The sequence below is a fragment of the Nomascus leucogenys genome, chromosome 3 (assembly GCF_006542625.1).
Source record: "Nomascus leucogenys isolate Asia chromosome 3, Asia_NLE_v1, whole genome shotgun sequence".
Lineage (NCBI taxonomy): Eukaryota > Metazoa > Chordata > Mammalia > Primates > Hylobatidae > Nomascus > Nomascus leucogenys.
The window spans coordinates 60,891,834-60,910,448 of NC_044383.1; the positions used below are offsets into that span (position 1 = coordinate 60,891,834).

Genomic DNA, 18,615 nt, shown 5'->3' on the forward strand with positions numbered 1-18,615 from the left:
TAGGCTGCCCAACCCTCTCCTGCTGAACCAAGGCTGCCTACCTCAATTCCCTGGACTCAGGCTGCCCACCTCTCTCTCCCTTAGCCTGCTTTGCCACCCCTCTCTCCATGAACCTAGGCTGCCCATCCTTGTACCCCTGAATGTAGGCTTCCAGTCCCCTCTATCTCTGAACCTAGGGTGCCCACCCTGCTCTTCCTTGAACCAAGGCTATCTTCCTCAGTCCACTGAAACTAGGCTGCCCACCCCTCCTCCCCTGAACCTAGGCTGTTCACCCTTCCACCCCTGAATCTAGGCTTCCTACTCCCTCTCCTCCTGAACCTAGGCTGTCTACTGCTTTACCCCTGAATCTCGGCTGCCCACCCCTCCCCACCAAACCTTGGCTCCTTTCTCAACAAGGTAAGTGCTCTAACACTACCTTCTGTACCATTACACAAATTCCTTGTTCTTTTTTGAAAATGTTCTCCCCCTTCCCTCCCCCAGCCACCCACCTAACATTTAATCGTCCAGTGTCTTCACAAACCAATTCAGGTATCATTTCTTGTGAGTGACCTCCCTGGGTCCCCTAGTCTGGTTGGTTCTGCCTTCTATGTACTTTTTTGCTTATTAACTGTAACCGTCTCTTTACTTTCCTGTTTTCATCACTAACTGTAACTTCTTAAGGGTAGAATCTGTGTTTATTAATATGAATGTCCCAGTGCCCAGCCTGTAACTTGCACACAAAATCTTTTTCACACATGTTGCTTACAATTACTATCAAAAAATCAAATCTCCAAAGTCTTTTTGGGTAACTTTCTGTTTGCAGAGGTAGGTACAGGTTTGGAATGGGGTGGGGACGGGGTTGGAAGATGAATAAAACTGAGTCTCAATTTCTAAGAAATTTACAGTCTATTTGGTGAAAGACATAAACTCATGAAAAGTTAATTAGAACGTTACTTCAAATCAACAATTTAATAAGAATATGGGGTCAGTTTACTGTTTCTATCTTTCCCCAAAATAGACAATGGAAGTGATCTGGACACTAGGTGTTTCTGGCACTCCTTTAGGCAAGACATTGACCTTGAAGAAGGGTAAGGAGAATAGGACAGATGACTCAAGCCTGTGAAGATGATGACAAAATTTAAATAGGTTAAAAGGAGGCTATTTGTTTTTAAGAGATACTGGAGAATCTTTGCTAATAAAGGTGAAAAAGTCTCTGGAGGCCAAGACTGAAGAAGCAGGAGAGAAAAGGTTTAACTGTTGAAATCTCTGATGAAGCTTAAAAAATGGAAATCTAGGACTCAGGAAGAGGGGCCACGTTTGCAGACTGCTTATAGAGAAACAGGCTTTGGAGGAACTTAAACAGATGGCTCATTCAAACATTATTTTCCAACTTTATAATTAAAAGTCATTTTTGTACACGTTTTTAATCATGTCAAAAATACTCCAAACATTTAACATGATTTTTATTTAAAATTAATAGACTATATGGAAGGTTAATTTTTATTTATTTACTTTTTAACTTTTAAGTTCAGGAGTACAAAGTCAGGTCTGTTAATTAGGTAAATTTGTATCATGGGGGTTTCTTGTATTCTATACATCACCCAGATATTAAGCCTACTACTTACTGTTGATTTTCTTAATCCTTTCCCTCCTCCCACCCGCCAACCTCCAAAAGACCCCAGTATGTGTTGTTTCCTTCTATGTATTCATTTGTTCTAATCCTTTAGCTCCCACTTAGAAGTGAGAACCTGCGGTATTTGGTTTTCTGTTCCTGTGTTAGTTTGCTCAGGATAATGGCCTCCAGCTCTCTCCATGTCCCTGCAAAGAACATGATCTCATTCTTTTTTATGGCTGCATAGTATTCCATGGTGTATATGTACCACATTTTCTTTATCCAGTCTATCACTGATGGACATTTTGGCTGATTCCATGTCTTTGCTGTTGTGAATAGTGCTGTAATGAACAAACTCATGCATGTGTCTTTATAATAAAATGATTTATATTACCTTGGGTATATATCCAGTAATGGAATTGCTGAGCCAAATGGTGTTTCTGTGTTTAGGTCTTTGAGGAATTGCCACACTGTCTTCCACAATGGCTGAACTAATTTACACTCCCATCAACAGTATATAAGCATTCCTTTTTGTCCACAACCTCGCTAGGATCTGTTATTTCTTGACTTTTTAGTAATAGCCATTCTGACTGATGTTAGATGGTGTCTCACTGTGGTTTTAATTTACATTTCTCTAATGATCAATGGTGTTGAACCTTTTTTCATATGATTATTGGCTGCATGTATGTCTTCTTTTTAGAAGTGTCTGTTCATGCTGGAAGGCTATTTTTAAATATACTTTTATGCCTGAAATTAAACCATTAATTTAATTAAATTTCAGGAAAGTTTCTTCTTTCTAATAGTGAGAATATGGGCAATATGTTTATAGCACTGTAAAGCTAATTTTCCTTATGGCATTAACTGTGATTGGGGCAACCATTAGGCATTGCATGATCTTTTCCAGACAATCAAGATATTATTTCTTTTGCTGAATAGGTAAGTTGTTAATTAACCTTTCATAGCTAGTTAGCTCAGGTATAGCCCTTTGCTAATGAAAACCATGATCTTTATTTGACTTTGTGGCCGCATATCTAACATTTCCTCTACAGATTACAAGTTCTATACCTTGTTCACTATTTGTGTCCCCAGCACCAACATTTTGGGTACCCAATGAATGGTTCTTGAATAAATATATGCATAAAAGAATCAAATAATAAATGAATAAATGAGTGAGTGAAAAAGTGAATGAGTAAATGGCTATGTCTTCATCCACTATGGTTGTTATTTATTTGATTAGTCTGGGAAAATTCATTACATATACTGGAAAGCAAGGCCATAGTGCACTTCCAGCCAAAGGATAGCCTGTCCAATGACATCATCACTCATCATTTTGGTATGCACAGGACATTATTACAGTCAAATTTACTGCAGTTAGGTTTCCGAACAGGCTCAACAACAGACAAGGTCCCAGAGATACTAAAGAAGGCGATGACCTCACAGTCCAGGCATTTTCTTGGAGATGAGCTATTGAATAACCCACATAACTGAAATACATGTAATATTAAGTTTACACACTCAGTTTAGCTATTTGATTTGCACCTAGGTAATAGAAGTTTGGAAAATGAAAAGCAGAGAAGGCTACTTGAATAATGATTCTCAAATTTAATGTGTGTTATCACCACTTGGAAAGTTTACCTTGCTAAAAAACAAAATAAAATAGAAAAACAAAATGCACACAGTACTTACATATCTCCAAGAGGTTGCTATTCTAAGTTGGGGGCAAAAATTTGCATTTTCAACAAGTTCCCCTATATCAATGGTTCTCAACCCGGGGTGATTTTGCCTCTCCCCACCCTCATGAACATTTGGTAATATCTGGAGACATGTTTGGTCATCACAACTAAGAGGGTCAAGAGAGTTACTGGCATCCAGTGGGTGGAAAGCCAGGTATGCTGCTTAACACCCTGCAGTGCCAAGATTGACAGACGCTGCTGTTTGGTAGAGAAAGAACCAGAGCTCTAGGGCAGCAGCATCATCTCAGCCTGGACCATGCTCACAATACAGGAGGTGAAGTACATCCTACAAAGATAAATTAAATGAGTAGAATTGTAAAGTGGTTATAAAAGAGATAAGCTCACTCAACTGGAAATTCCTTTATCAGCAATAAGTTTTTATTTTTTTATTTTCCAGTGATGCTGGATGAGATAAATTAGTGAATCAATAATTTACTTAAACCTAACAATAGAGGCTAAGAAGTGTTCATGTATTTCTAGGTATCCTATAAGGGAAAGATTAGCTCAGAAAAAAATTACATAAATATTCACTCATTCAAAGATTTTCCCTTTAATATACAATTTATGAGCACCTAATTGACATTCATCATGAAAACAACTGAAATAGTACACTTTGTTTATAAAGTCAATGATTATGCCTGTGTTCAGAGTAGGTCTCAATATATATCTCATGTTAATATTTTTGACAAGTTTAATTATAGTTTGAACTGATTTCTGTCCTGCAGACACATTGCAATGCAATTCATTAGAAAATACTGCTGTCTACTTCCAATAATAGTAGAAATCTGTAAATGACTTTACTGAGCATTTTAAATATCAGAAAGCAAGGCAGTACTTCCTCTGTGGAGCTTGAAATAACTTCCACTAATTAACCCTTTGTCTTCTTAAATTAAATTGTCATTCTTTAGCATTTCAAGACAACTGCAAACCTCCTTTTCTAAACCTGTAATATCAACACACAAGAATTGCTTCTTTCACTAACTATGGCTGATTTACCATTTAGCAGAACAAATTAAGAACTTAGCAGTAATTATGAAAATAATTTCCTTTTTTTATTGAAATACTTCACAGGCACTGCAGCTTAGCACATTATTATTCTGGGTGGCGTAGGTGTTGTTGAAAGGCAGTGTGAAAATAAGAGCCTCAATTATGAATTCCTCCCAAGAACACGGAATCCCTTTGTATTTTCTGTGGCAAAATGAACTTTTTTCTCTCTTGAAAGAAAAGAGAAAGAGCAAGAACATTTTAACTTTCAGAAACACATAAGATTGGCTGGGCACAGTGGCTCATGCCTGTCATCTCAGCATTTTGGGAGGCCAAGGCAGGCAGATCAACTGAGGTCAGGAGTTTGAGACCACACTGGCCAACCTGGTGAAACCCCATCTCTACTAAGAATACAAAAAATTAGCCGGGCGTGGTGGCACCTGCCTGTAGTCCCAGCTACTTGGGAGGCTGAGGCAGGAGAATCGCTTGAACCCGGGAGGCAGAAGTTGCAGTGAGCTGAGATTGCGCCACTGCACTCCAGCCTGGGCGACAGAGCGAGACTCCATCTCAAAACAGCAACAACAACGAAAACAACAAAGAAACACAGAAGATTGCTTTATTATATATATTGAACTAGATTACCTATCAACTCAGAAATTGTGTTTTATTTTTTATGTATATTGATACATAAAACTTGACACTTTTTATATAACATATGTGTCAATAAAGACAAGGAGAAAACCTGTTTAAATTTATCATAAAATTAAAAACTTCATTCCATTTCAATTCAGTAAATATTTATTACATAGCTACTCTCCTCTGACAACTATACAGGTGTTGGAAAAAGTGAAATGGGTCATATAGGAAGGATCCAAAGAAATCCATGAAAGGGAGAGACCTCCCTGAGAAAACCAATTCCATTTAAGACAGTCTGTTCAGTTTTGTATGCCTGAAACTATAGAAAATAGATTTTCTTGTCCTTACTTTTTGAAGATCATACACATTAGCGGCTTGTGATCTGTACTCAGGTCAGGCTGAAAAGATCTATCAATGCAGGAAATACATTAAGCTAAGTCATGAAATATCTTTTAATTACAGTAATTACTAAAAGGATAGTTGCTCACCTGTGATGTAGACTAATGGGTAGTCAAGCCTTTCTAAACAAAGGTATTGTATTTCTTTTAGCTACAATATATGCCAGTTGTCTAAGATATTTTCCAATTCTTTCTACCTATTCCTTTTTCATAAATAATTCTCTTTTGACTTTTCAACTGTCATGGTTCATTTGGGCTGCTATAACAAAATATCTTACATTGGGTAATTTATAAACAACAGAAATTTATTGGATGGTGGGAAGTCCAAGATCAAGGGACTAGCAAATTCAGTGTTTGGTGAGTGCTTATTCCTCATAGATAGTGACGTCTATGTTTCTTGACATGTCAGAAGTGATAAGCAAGGTCTTTGGGGTCTTTTATATGAGAGCAAGAATACCATGAGCTCATCACCTCTTAGACGCCCCCCTCCCTCATACCACTGCACTGGGGATTAAGTTTCAACATATGAATTTTGGGGTGACACAAACATTCAGACCATAGCACTAACATCAGTTCAGTATGTCAAAGCTGTTTGGATTATCAGATATTCTTCTATTTTCCATATGTTTCTAGATTAGGAGAGGTGAATGGTAATGAATTTAGAACAGTAATGTTAAACTTTTTACCTTTTAAATCTCAACTACCGGGTCCTGAGATTTGAAGTTCACAACAATGAAAGAAAATAAATGCAATTCCTTTTGTAGGTACCAGATACCGGGGCAGTCTTGGTTGTTTCTCTGAATTCCAATTTTAGTGTAGGCTCAAGTTATAACGTGTAAAGGATCTATATGTGTATATAATTCTGGAAAGGAAGCTGACAGGTTATAGACTTTAGCAAGTAGTACCTAGTTGGACAGAATTCTGAGACTACATGGTACTTTATTACAATTACGTTTCTAACAAAAAAGCCCAAGCCTCTTCGACTCAGCACACAGATATCCACACACAGCAATTCCTGGCATGAAAAGGTTGAAAATGCGATGTCATTCTCCCCCCTTTAAATTATGTATTCATCTCTTGAAACTGTCCACTATTGCCACAAGAAGATACATGTTAAACTAATAATATCGCATTGGACTCTATATCTCATACCCTAAACCATAAGGATACATGTCTAATCAATAACCAATGTTATTTCTTTAAATAAATAAAAATTTCTGACAAACAAAAACAAATACACTTTTTAGAAATCTTTCTTCAGTGCTACTCCTATTTCCCTCTTCCTGTTCTCCAAAAGACCCAACCAAACCAATAAAAAATTTGGCACTAACTTTCAAATCTTGGGCTGTATTCTCAAACATAGTTTCATAAAACCTAGTAAACACAATCTTACTGCTGAAGATTATAATGACAAAGTATTAGTGGCAGGAAATAGTGCCATCTACTTTGAGTTAGCCCATAAAGTACATCACATTTTGGACTACTGCTAGCTTACTACACCAGTGAAAATTCAGGGCAATGAAACTTGCCTAATTCTTGCCAACGCCCAGTTCTACTAAGAGTATCAAAAGACATCTGAACAACACCAGTTCATACTGAAAAAGAACCACTTGTACAAAGCAGAGAGAGTGGGCAGACAGCTTTCTATATACTATATAGTGGCAATATCATGCTTTATTATTATATTGAAGATACTAATATCTTCTAAAATGTTATAGACCATGTTTCTGTATATTTTTAAATGCCATCTTTAGTTTTCATTCTTTGCAAAATATATTGTCTGCAATAAAATCTCAATTTGACTCCAAATATAAATTTTAAAATATTATTGCTTGATTTACAACCCTCAAGTATAATTACTTATGTCCATTATATCAAATGAAAATCATTAAACAGAAGGTTTCATTTTTTTCAATCAAAATCATTATTGATACATGCATTTTTATTCTATTACTTTTCCTCAATGGCCTCCAAAGTTGGATTGATAACCTACATATTTATTACCAAACCTTAAAATAATTTTCTTTAAATTTATCTTATCTTTACTGATGTTCATTCAAATCTATATTTTAAATAATTAGATAAATATATTAGTAAGTATTTTAGGAGATATTTGCAAATGCATAATAGATTGCTTGTTAATAATGTCTAAAAGAGTCAATGTCAGGTACCTTTAATTACTGAGGAACACCAAACCTGCAAAATGGTTATTAACTATAGTACAAGTGAGCAATTCTGAATTGGGGGTTTAAAATAAGAAAAGGAAATAACAAATTGAATATTAAGGAAAATGTCCAGTCGTTTATTTATAAAAGCTAAAATAGAAAAAAAATTAGTCTGAGTCATTCAAATGACTGGAAAAATACAGTGCTAAAATTACCTAATATAAATTCTCAGCAATATAAAGCCTGTGTCTTTTCAAAATAGAACCACAGACATTAGAAAATTAAGAGAGGTTACCCAGGGGCCTATCCTTACCAGCCCGCTCTGTGTTGCTCTTATTAATATGATACCCATTAATATATTAATAACATAATTTTAAAGTTCTTGTCTAAAGGTCTCCTGAAATCACCCCAGGGTCCCTGAGAGCAGTCTACATTGGTGAGAAACATGGCCTGAATTCCAAGTTTTGCTATTATTGATTTTTAAAGCACTTTGTTTAAGTAAATACTTTGAAAACTGACTTCAATGACTTTCTGAGAATAAGGAGAAATGGATGAGGCAAAGTGTACATTTCAAACAGTACAGACACTGACGAGAGCTTCCTATGACACGTAGGAATCTTCTGGTTGGCATCTTTTCGCAATATTTTCACCGAGGGTATTTTTTTTACTTTCCACTCTGGCAATTCTTCCCAAAGTATATGATACCTTTAAAAAATAACTTTTCAAGATACATAAGACCCATTGTTCAAACAAGAGAATAGGAATAACTATCCTTCCTTGGTAGATTCTTCCACAAGCCACTCAATGATCCAGACAACTCATGCATACCCCAAACCTTTATTGAGCACCTCCCACACTTTAGTCACTGGGCCAAGCATTGTTAGAGAACTTTTTGTTGATTCTTATCATTCACCTCCATACAATAGGCAATATTATGCCCATTTTGATGTTTTCAGTAATCTGGAGCTTAGAGTGATGAGATATATTGCAATTATTTTTATTATCATACCTTATGTCATATTACTAATTAAAAATTTGAAGCAAATTTTCAATTTCATAACCTCAAATAGATAGAAAATGTTTACTGACAAACTGAAAGCCCCTATCTCCTATAAGATTTTCAGTAAACTATAGAGAGGAATTTTGAACAATATTATTTATTTAAAAATTGTTGTCTTTCCAGATCATTATTCATATGCTAAATAATAGACTACAGGAAATAGTAATCTAGATATCACTGGCAATATTTTGGATTTAGAAATACCTATGAGCAAAGCCATGGAGTTTTCATTTCTGAATTTTATTACCATGCGAGAAAATTAATATCAGAGAGTAGATTCTACACCTTTAGTAGTTTGCTTTGTTTTGTTGTAACACACATGGCTCCCTGGTTTTTCTTCCTTTTGTAATAAATAAGGATCTCTTTAGCCAGAATTCCTAGCTATCTTAATTTCAGAAAATATTTAGTTTTCATTTCATAATTTATATCTACCTCTTCTCAAGCATTATATAATTTAACTGGATAGTTAGGATAACAATCACTGTGGGGCCAGAGGGAAAGGCAGACAGCAGACAAAAGATGAAAGACCAAACACTAGAGGAAAGCTAGCTGAAACGGACAGAGAACTCAATGACCAAAAGTAACAGCTAATTGAGACCAGGGATAGTGGCTCATGCCTATAATCCCAGCACTTTGGGAGGCCGAGATGGGGGGATCACTTGAGGTAAGGTGTTTGAGACCAGACTGGCCAACATGGTGAAACTGCCTCTATACTAAAAATGCAAAAATTAGCTGGGTGTCGTGGCATATACCTGTAATCTCAGCTAATCAGGAGGCTGAGGCAGGAGAATCGCTTGAACCTGGACGGCAGAGATTGCAGTGAGCCGAGATCACGCCACTGCACTCCAGCCTTGGTGACAGAGCGAGACTCTGTCTTAAAAAAAAAAAAAAAGTAACAGTTAATTAGGTGGCTCATGGAAGCCAGAGATGGATCCTGGATCCTTTACACATTTTGGATGCTTGCGAAGTAAACATTAATTATAAAAACGAATGGTGGAATCTTGGAGTAAGTTAGTCAAAGGAATATGAGTAAGTCAATTGAATTAAATGGCATTACTTATTCTCATCTTGATCTATCCATCCATGAAATTCTTACCCTTTAACACATTGTATAATTTATATATCTATCATGTTTATATCCTTATCATTCCCCAGCCTCTCCTACATCTAAGTCTCATAAAAAAGTTATTTTTGTTTATTCACTGATATATGTGCCAGACACCTTAAACAGCAGATTAATAGGTTCTCAAGAAACATTTGTCAAATGAATAAACACATTACTGATAACTAGTTGCAAATCTCTTCAGTAAACACAGTGTAATTTACAAAATGAATGTGACACACTTCTAGTCCTCAAATACTTTAGTCTAAAAGGAAATATCAAATTGCTGCAAAATAAAGCAGAAAATATAAGGATTATAAAAGATATATACACAAAGCTTTTTAGGGCAGCACTCTCTACAGGCATGCTGTGGGATGTGGGTATTATTCAAGAACTATACATATGAGGAGATATGGATTTAAATTTCCTATTTCCAGCAATAAGATTTTTTTCAGATCAACTTTCCCATTTGAATATTTCTATAAATTCTGAACTATATGTGGAAAAATGTGACAACTATCCATCCAGGATTTGCAGCTTGGGTTCACAACACTTGAGTGATGCAAGGAACCTCTAGACTCTATTTAGCTTAAGGGATCCTAGGTTAACGCAATATCAACAAGCAATAAGCAGAGGCAAATACAAATTGTTTTTGGAAGAATGTACTTTTATCCTTGGCCTCAAAGAATTCTCACCAATAGTTTGTTAAGGACCATTAACATGACATAACCTAGCACACTAAGAGATAAAGTACAATGAGTGAGAATTGGAAGAAATAAAAGAGAGCAGAAACAAACCCCAAAAGTTTTCAAATATAAGACATGTCAGCCACAGATTACAAAATAACTATGCTTAATACATTAAAAGAAATACAACAGATTACAAAAATATGCATAAAAGAAAAACCTAGAAAGTAATCTACCAGATCAAAAATAATTAAATGGGAACTCTAGAAATAAAAAATGGCAATAACCCAACTTTAAAACTCTATGGATAATTAAATAACAGGTTAGACAAAACTGAAGAGAGAATTAATGAACTGAAAGTAAGTTAAAACAGGTAACTGAGAGGGGAAAAAAGTAGAACTATGGAAGAGAGGTTATGAGATGAAAAGGATAGGAAACAGTATTATTCAGTATTACAGATGAGAATGAGACAAATTATGGGTTAATCTATATTTCAAAAAGAGACAGAGAATTTCCAGAACTAATGGAGATATTGATCCTCTCTAGCCTTGGGCATCCTACCCTTACCCTGCTTGCAAATATTTCATTCATTTACTTCAATATGATGTATAATCAATACTTTCTGTGTGCCAAGATATAAAAAGTGCTGGAAAGCAGTGTTTGGGGCAGAGGCTGGCAGTTTTTTTTTGTCTATAAAAGACTAAATAGTAAATATTTTAGGAGTTGCAGGCATTATGATTTCTGTTGGACTCAACTTTGCAGTTGTAGTACCAAAGAAGCAATAGACAATACATAAACAAATAAGAATGACTGTGTCTGACAAAATTTTATTTACAAAAATATGCAGCAGTCTGTATTTGTGACACAGGTTGTGGTGTGCAAACCCCAGTGTTAGATAGACAAGGTGAGAATTACAATGAAAAATACATGGTGCCATTTGATTCCTAACGTTAGCCCAGAGAATTTGTGTTGAGGGCATGATGCAGCATTTCTTGAACTTTATAGCTCACGCCAATGGACATAATGGGTTGCTAATAATATTAGAAGCATTTATGTAAACGTTATCAGTTAAAAAAGAATCGCTTATGTGCTAACAAATTTAATAATACACCTTTAAGAAACTAAGCATTTAAGATTTAAAATCATAAAACCTATGATGTAACTTAAAACATTCTAAGATAATTTTTTAAATTTTAAGAAATTAAAAAAAATTACCTGAAGAAAGCTGAATTATAATGGCTTTATGAGAAAACACACAATTGTGAATATGAAAAAACTTCAAAAAGTAATGAATAGTATAAACAGAAAAGCAAAAAGTAAAAGCTTCATTTAGTTTCTCACCAATAAATCTTTAATTGCATTTTTATTTTCTTAGAAAATTAAATTTTTTCTATTGCTTTTTGTAATATTTTTGGAAGAGCAGGGTTGCTTTGCAAACAGAAGCAAACATTTTATCCACAATAAATCTGAAAACCAAGAACCATTCTAAAGTTTGGCATTAGTATCTCTGACTATAATATAAATCTCATTTTTTGGAGATCAGGTAAATTTTACTTTATAAGGACTAGTATTTTGATAATGTAAAGGTCTGTTATTTTCAGTATTTTCACTGTGAATATAATCAAGGGACAAAAAGCACAACATAGTTTTATAATATTAGAGAATTAATGATTGGACCTGAATGGATAATGGAAAGTTCTATGGAATTTTAACATCTTAGATGTAAATTCCAAAAATTTAACTTATCTGCTTCTGCAGTTCTGCAACATACTGACTGCAAATATACCTACTGAGGCAAGGTTACAAGTGTCAGCCAAAATTAATTATTTTTTTACCCTTCTAACTACAGAAAAGAACAACTACAAGACCTTAGGAACTATCCAGTAAAATGGAACATGCTGGCACCTAGAACATATATTGGACATAGAGACTGCACATAACAATGTTAATTTAGAAGATTGAACATCATACATTTGTCATACGATTGTGATTTCTTTCTAAAGTATCGACTGCAATAATGTAATCAGTTACATGTTAACATGTACTAAACAGACCAACCTGTGCTACGAAGGTAACATAACTTCTTGAAGTTACATAGTTTTCAAATCCTGTCTATGGTTAATTGAATCACCAGGAAATCCTAGAAATAGTTTTCTACTAGAATGATGGCTATACGTTGTTAAATATTTTTAATACAGGCTTTTTTTTTTTTTCATTGCTGCTCACGAAAAGACTTCAGTTAGGTAATTATGAGTCTGTAGAGGATGTTTCCACATTTCTCTCCAAACAATGAGACCATGATATTGCTGTTTTACATGGTTACTATTCTTGGCTTATTTCTTAATTGCTTAAATGAAGTCTCCAACAAGACCTCTTTCTTGTTCTTTTTGCTCCTGTATCATACTTGTAAGATTATTTTCTGTTCATCTTAGTTTGGTCCCACTCTATCCCAGTTTGAACAGAGCCATATAAAAGAGCTTTATCATTTGGTTATTCCCTGCAGGGAAAGATTGGCTATCCAATAATAATAACATTTTGTATAAGTATTTAAAATTTCTAAGAGGAACATATTTTTCTTAAGGTATATAATATTGTGTCTTCCTAATGTATAGACATATCAATCATTCACAGAGCAAAGAAAATGATGTCAACTTCCCTGAAATAAGAAGATGAGGTTGAAGTGTTAGTTTTATATTTGCTAGGAGTTATACTGTGAGGTAAATGAAATTTTGACGTCCAGGATGAATGACAAAGGGAGAGAAAGATATTCTGGTTATGAACAAATAAGGATAATGGAAGCAAAGGAGAGAAATTAATCCAATTCAATTACTCAACTTTGAGAGAAAACAAGCCAGCGTCAGTCTCAGTCAAGATGTGACTGTTGCTACTCCCAACACCAATAAATCAATTTGAAATGAAGAAAAAATGGGGAAGTCTAGTCCTTAGAAGCTTCTGTTTTCAACGACAAGATAGGTAAATAAATTACAAATGGATTGATGAAACACTTTCTGAAAACAAACGTAGTCCTTCACAGACTTGAGAGTATTAGATGGATGGTTACAAGATCCGTAGAGAAAGACCACAGGCTAATTTAAGGGAGGGATTATAGGTTTTCCAGGAAATGTAGTCACCGCGCATGATCCAATACTCAAACTCCAAATTTAGAGTAGCTCAAAGAATGTGCAAATTACCAGTCACTCAAAGGATAACTTTGTAAGTCACTTTAAAAGAACATTTAACTAGTTCAACCATTGTGGAAGTCGGTGTGGCGATTCCTCAGGGATCTAGAACTACAAATACCATTTGACCCAGCCATCCCATTACTGGGTATATACCCAAAGGATTATAAATCATGCTGCTATAAAGACACATGCATACGTATGTTTATTGTGGCACTATTCACAATAGCAAAGACTTGGAACCAACCCAAATGTCCAACAACGATAGACTGGATTAAGAAAATGTGGCACATATACACCATGGAATACCATGCAGCCATAAAAAATGATGAGTTCATGTCCTTTGCAGGGACATGGATGAAGCTGGAAACCATCATTCTCAGCAAACTATTGCAAGGACAAAAAACCAAACACCGCATGTTCTCACTCATAGGTGGGAATTGAACAATGAGAACACATGGACACAGGAAGGGGAACATCACACACCGGGGAATGTTGTGCGGTGGGGGGAGTGGGGGAAGGAAGGGCATTAGGAGATATTATCTAATGCTAAATGACGAGTTAGTGGGTGCAGCAAACCAACATGGCACATGGATACATGTGTAACAAACCTGCACGTTGTGCACATGTACCCTAAAACTTAAAGTATATAAAAAAAAAAGAACATTTAACTTCCTCTCTTCCTAGTCGCATACCCGTTTTTTTTTCTCTTGCCTGATTGCCCTGGCCAGAACTTCCAATACTGTGTTGAATAGGAGTGGTGAGAGAGGGCATCCTTGTCTTGTGCCAGTTTTCAAAGGGAATGCTTCTAGCTTTTGTCCATTCAGTATGATATTGGCTGTAGGTTTGCCATAAATAGCTCTTATTATTTTGAGATGTGTTCCATCGATACTTAGTTTATCCAGAGTTTTTAGCATGAAGGGGTGTTGAATTTTATCTAAGGTCTTTTCTGCATTTATTGAATAAAAAATATTCTCCGATTTTACAATAAGCCTATGTCTGAAGTCAGAAAATTACTTTGAATTTATTTCATCCGTCACATACAATGAAGCATTTTCAATATCTTGCTAATTAGTGAGCCAAAACAAAACAAATATATGTTTCTAAATTGTCTAAAGATGTTTTGTCTAATGATAGTAAAATAAAGTGCCTTAGTTTGAGATAATCTGGGTAATAGATTACCCTTGGAAATAAAATTAATTGTTTATAGTGGATCTTACTACTGTAACAAGCTGAAACATTCTTCCATCAAATTTCCAGTGTTAGGTCTATTAATTGCTAGAAATATTTATCACCTGATAAAATCAAATAGAAATGGGAATAATTCTTAGTAGAAAATGTACCTACAAAACATGCAAACATTCATTCTTTTACCAAAGTAGCCAATAAATACTTATCGAATGTATCCTATATGCAGGTATAGTATGCACCAACAGTGCAGTGATGAATAAGAAAGACAAAGTATTTCTTTTATGGTGCTTATTTTCTAGTGAGGAAGACAGGTGGTAACCAAACGAAAATAAGAAAAAGGAATGCATGCTGTGAAACTATAGCAAAATGTGTGTTTAATGCATTGATATTTATCTCCCCTCATGCATGCCCTGTGAAAACAACAGGGCAACATTTTGGATTACGTGGGCAGAGATATCCTCAGTGAGAGGTGTATAAGGAGATACACTGAAGCACAGATTAGAGACTAAAATTAATCAGAAATCATGCCAATCATCATCAATATAGAGAATAGTAAATCAACTTTGATATACCTATACAATGCAGCAGATACGAGGAATGAAATACGTAAAATAAATTTTCCAAGATATTTGTTGAATTTAAAATTGAGATTTTTGTCAAGTGTTCATACAATATGAAAACATTTATTTAAAAACAGTGTGAATGTATATGAATGAATACATATGTCAATGTATAAATGGATACATGAGATTATGAACAGCAAAATGTAAATAAGAATGATCTTAGAGATATGGGTGGATGTGGAGGCCCAAGATGGTGATGATCAGTGGGGCTCTTTACATTAACAGTTCTGCCTTAAAGTTTTACAAGTAAAAAATACTCGTGCATTGCTTTTGTAATTAAAAATCAATTTTTACAAATTAAAAATAACAGCAACTTGATAAACCAAAATTAAAGCACAACTTCTAATTTGAACTTTATTACTGCAATCTTGAAAATATTTAAGTTAGCTGTTTTCTGTATAAAAAGAAGTAGCACTATATCTTCACTATTAATTATATTTAGAGGACCTATACTCAAATTCAATATCATTACATCAGTAAAACTATTGTGTATATATAAATATAGTCAAAACAGAAGAACAAATGTGAAGTAAGGAAATAAAGTTGTCTTAACCTTCATTGTTTAAAGCTCACCCAGAAAAACACTTCTAATAATGAAACAATCTAGCGAAAACTGTGATGGGAAAGAAGTTCTGTCACAATGGGAAGGTTTTTGATCACTTTTCAGATACATCAAGAAAACATGAACTACACAAATCCCTTGAGATTATCTTCTTTGAAAGACAACTAAACACATTTCCTGTCCCTGGATAGTTTTTTTCAAGGACAACTTAGAAGTTGAGTGTTGTAAAGCTGAGACATTCTTTGTGATAGATAAGAGTTATATTATCAGCAGATGTTAGGGAGGTGTGATTGATTCCTCAGGTGAACGCTGACCTCAGAAACCAATAGTTTTATAAATTCAACTTAACACCTTATACCGTCTATGAAAAGCAGTCAACAGGAGGCACAAAATAAGGAACTATCTCTTGTTGTAGCGTCCCTATAATAGTCCTAAGGGGCTTTTGGAATAACTAACACTTTCCCCTGTTTAGATCAACAAAGAAGCAGACTCTACCCAGTAAAAAAAAGAAATAATAATAATAATAAAACTAAATCAAAGTTGCTTATTATTCACAGAGATATGGAAAGTAAAATCAGGAGTTCAAGATAGCACATGTTTCTTGGGCAGAAAACATTCAACTAGATTTTTATAGCATTTTATTTTTCCCTTGGCTATATAACATACTAAGTGCACCTTAGATTATACCACCAAATTCTTCTCTGGCTATTGGTAGAGAGAGAAAGCTTGCAAAAATTTTACTATCATGGATTTGTCTGTAAAGTTCCAAAAAGAAAAAAATAATAATGACATCAGTAAGGCTATCCAGCTCATGTTATCACCAGGGCAAGCTGGAATTCTCTGTACTTAACTATTGTACTGGACTAGTGGTAGAGGACGCCCAGAGTATCAGAACCTATAGCAAAATGTGTGTTTAATATTAATTGTAATTTAAATTATATCAGCATCCTAGGACTGAGAAAATTGTCCGAGGGTTCGATCTTTTCCCAGAGATTCTAAGAATGTTCCCCTTCTAGGCTCTCTGGTGAGAAAGAAGTAGCATCACAAAACCTCAGATGTAGATCATATCAGGGGTGAAGAACACCAGGAAAATTCTTAGATACATAGAGTCCAACAATGTGGTGCTTCATCTGACAGCATATATAGAGTGAGATTAGCTTTTGGGATTGATTGATATTTATCTCCCCTCATGCAAAATCAAACCAAACAAAAAAATAAAAGTTGTAACCTATACAAGTATTTAAAGTATAGGAGTCTAACCAAGACTTAACTACAGATTTTTCTGCTCTTTGAGACATCAAAATCTCAGGATTATCAATAAAATAAAGGTGATTTTGATTAGATATATTGCAATTACTTCTACAAACAAAAAAGTAATATGGAAGAATTACTCATACTTATTTAGTGCAATTATTTTTTTCTGCCTGAATTCAAAAATATACAAATAAAAAATTAAATGTCACTCAATGTTTTTATGACAAAACAATTTGGAAGGACCATATAAATATTGCATTACTCTGATAATAGATTCAAGGTTATGTGAGTAATATATTGGCTAAATGGCCATAGAACTTGCTATTTTATTCTGCAATGCTAAGCTGAATTACTAGGGCAAGATGTTAAGATGGCATTCGAGCTTCTATAAATTCTAAAATATCAGAGCTTTTAAAAATTCCTCATGGAATTCACATTGCAATGTGCCTTACACATTAGGTAATGCAATCCTATCTTGAGATGTAACCTGATGGCACCATTACACACAAACACATTCATCATGCTGTCCTGAAGATTCAAAAAGAGGATTTTTTTTTGTTCTCTGAATGTAACATCCCACTGACTTATATTCCTGTTAACTAGCAGGCAGCTGAAATAACTTAATGTGCTTTGAAAATTTAGCCCAAAGTAATGTAGGAAAACATCTGTCACTTACGTTTTGGAGTCATCCCACAACACACAATAGGGATTCAAAGTACCCTAAAAAAAAGCAGAGAAAGAATGTGTATATCTTGAGTACATATATAAAAAGATTGAAGGATTATATGAAATAGAAACAGAATGGAAGATTTCTTATCTTGTGGTAAGAAATACTTTAATGATTTCTTTTTAATTATTTATAAGAAATTTGCATTTCGTTTCTCATAGATTTAGTGACCCATTTTATAAAGTTCTATGAAAACAATATCTTTATTCCAAATACTCTAACTTGTATTTAGTTTTGCTGGAAATTAAAAGTGAGGCTCTCATACACCATAAGTCCATATTTTGATGATTTTGATTTTATACTTATGTCTCTAAAACATTAGTTGCTAGATTGCTTTCTTTAAGATTACAGTATTCACAATATTGAAATCACAGTGAAATATCCTATATTATGCACATGTATAATCACCACCACTACCTCCTCTTCAGCCTCTAGTTGATGTTTCCTAGAGATAAGAAGTGTTCATTTCTGGAGTTTGTCGACTTGCAATATCCTCTTAATTAGCATATCATAGTAGTATAGGATAATGTCTAATGAAATTTTAAGTGAAAATGCTAGATTTTAAATTTACTTCAATAATTGTGAATTGAGTACCTGCCGTGACCTTCAAGATAACACCATGGATTTTTCACACTGCATTATTCAATGTGCTTCTGTTTTGAAGAGTTCTAATGTATTTAGATACATGGTTCTACAGATTCTGCCATATGCCTGAAGAGTCTTC

At 34.5% G+C, this 18,615-nt stretch overlaps 1 protein-coding gene across 3 annotated transcripts in view; it reads right to left on the reverse strand.

The window, feature by feature from the left end:
- ADGRB3 (adhesion G protein-coupled receptor B3) overlaps positions 1-18,615 on the reverse strand; it is a 753,297-nt gene that overhangs the window by 303,484 nt on the left and 431,198 nt on the right. For all 3 annotated transcript variants that reach the window (XM_003271086.3, XM_003271085.3, XM_030809408.1), the window contains one exon: positions 17,841-17,884. In XM_003271086.3, the coding sequence (XP_003271134.1) occupies positions 17,841-17,884 (44 nt within the window). The remainder of the gene's footprint in view (positions 1-17,840; positions 17,885-18,615) is intronic.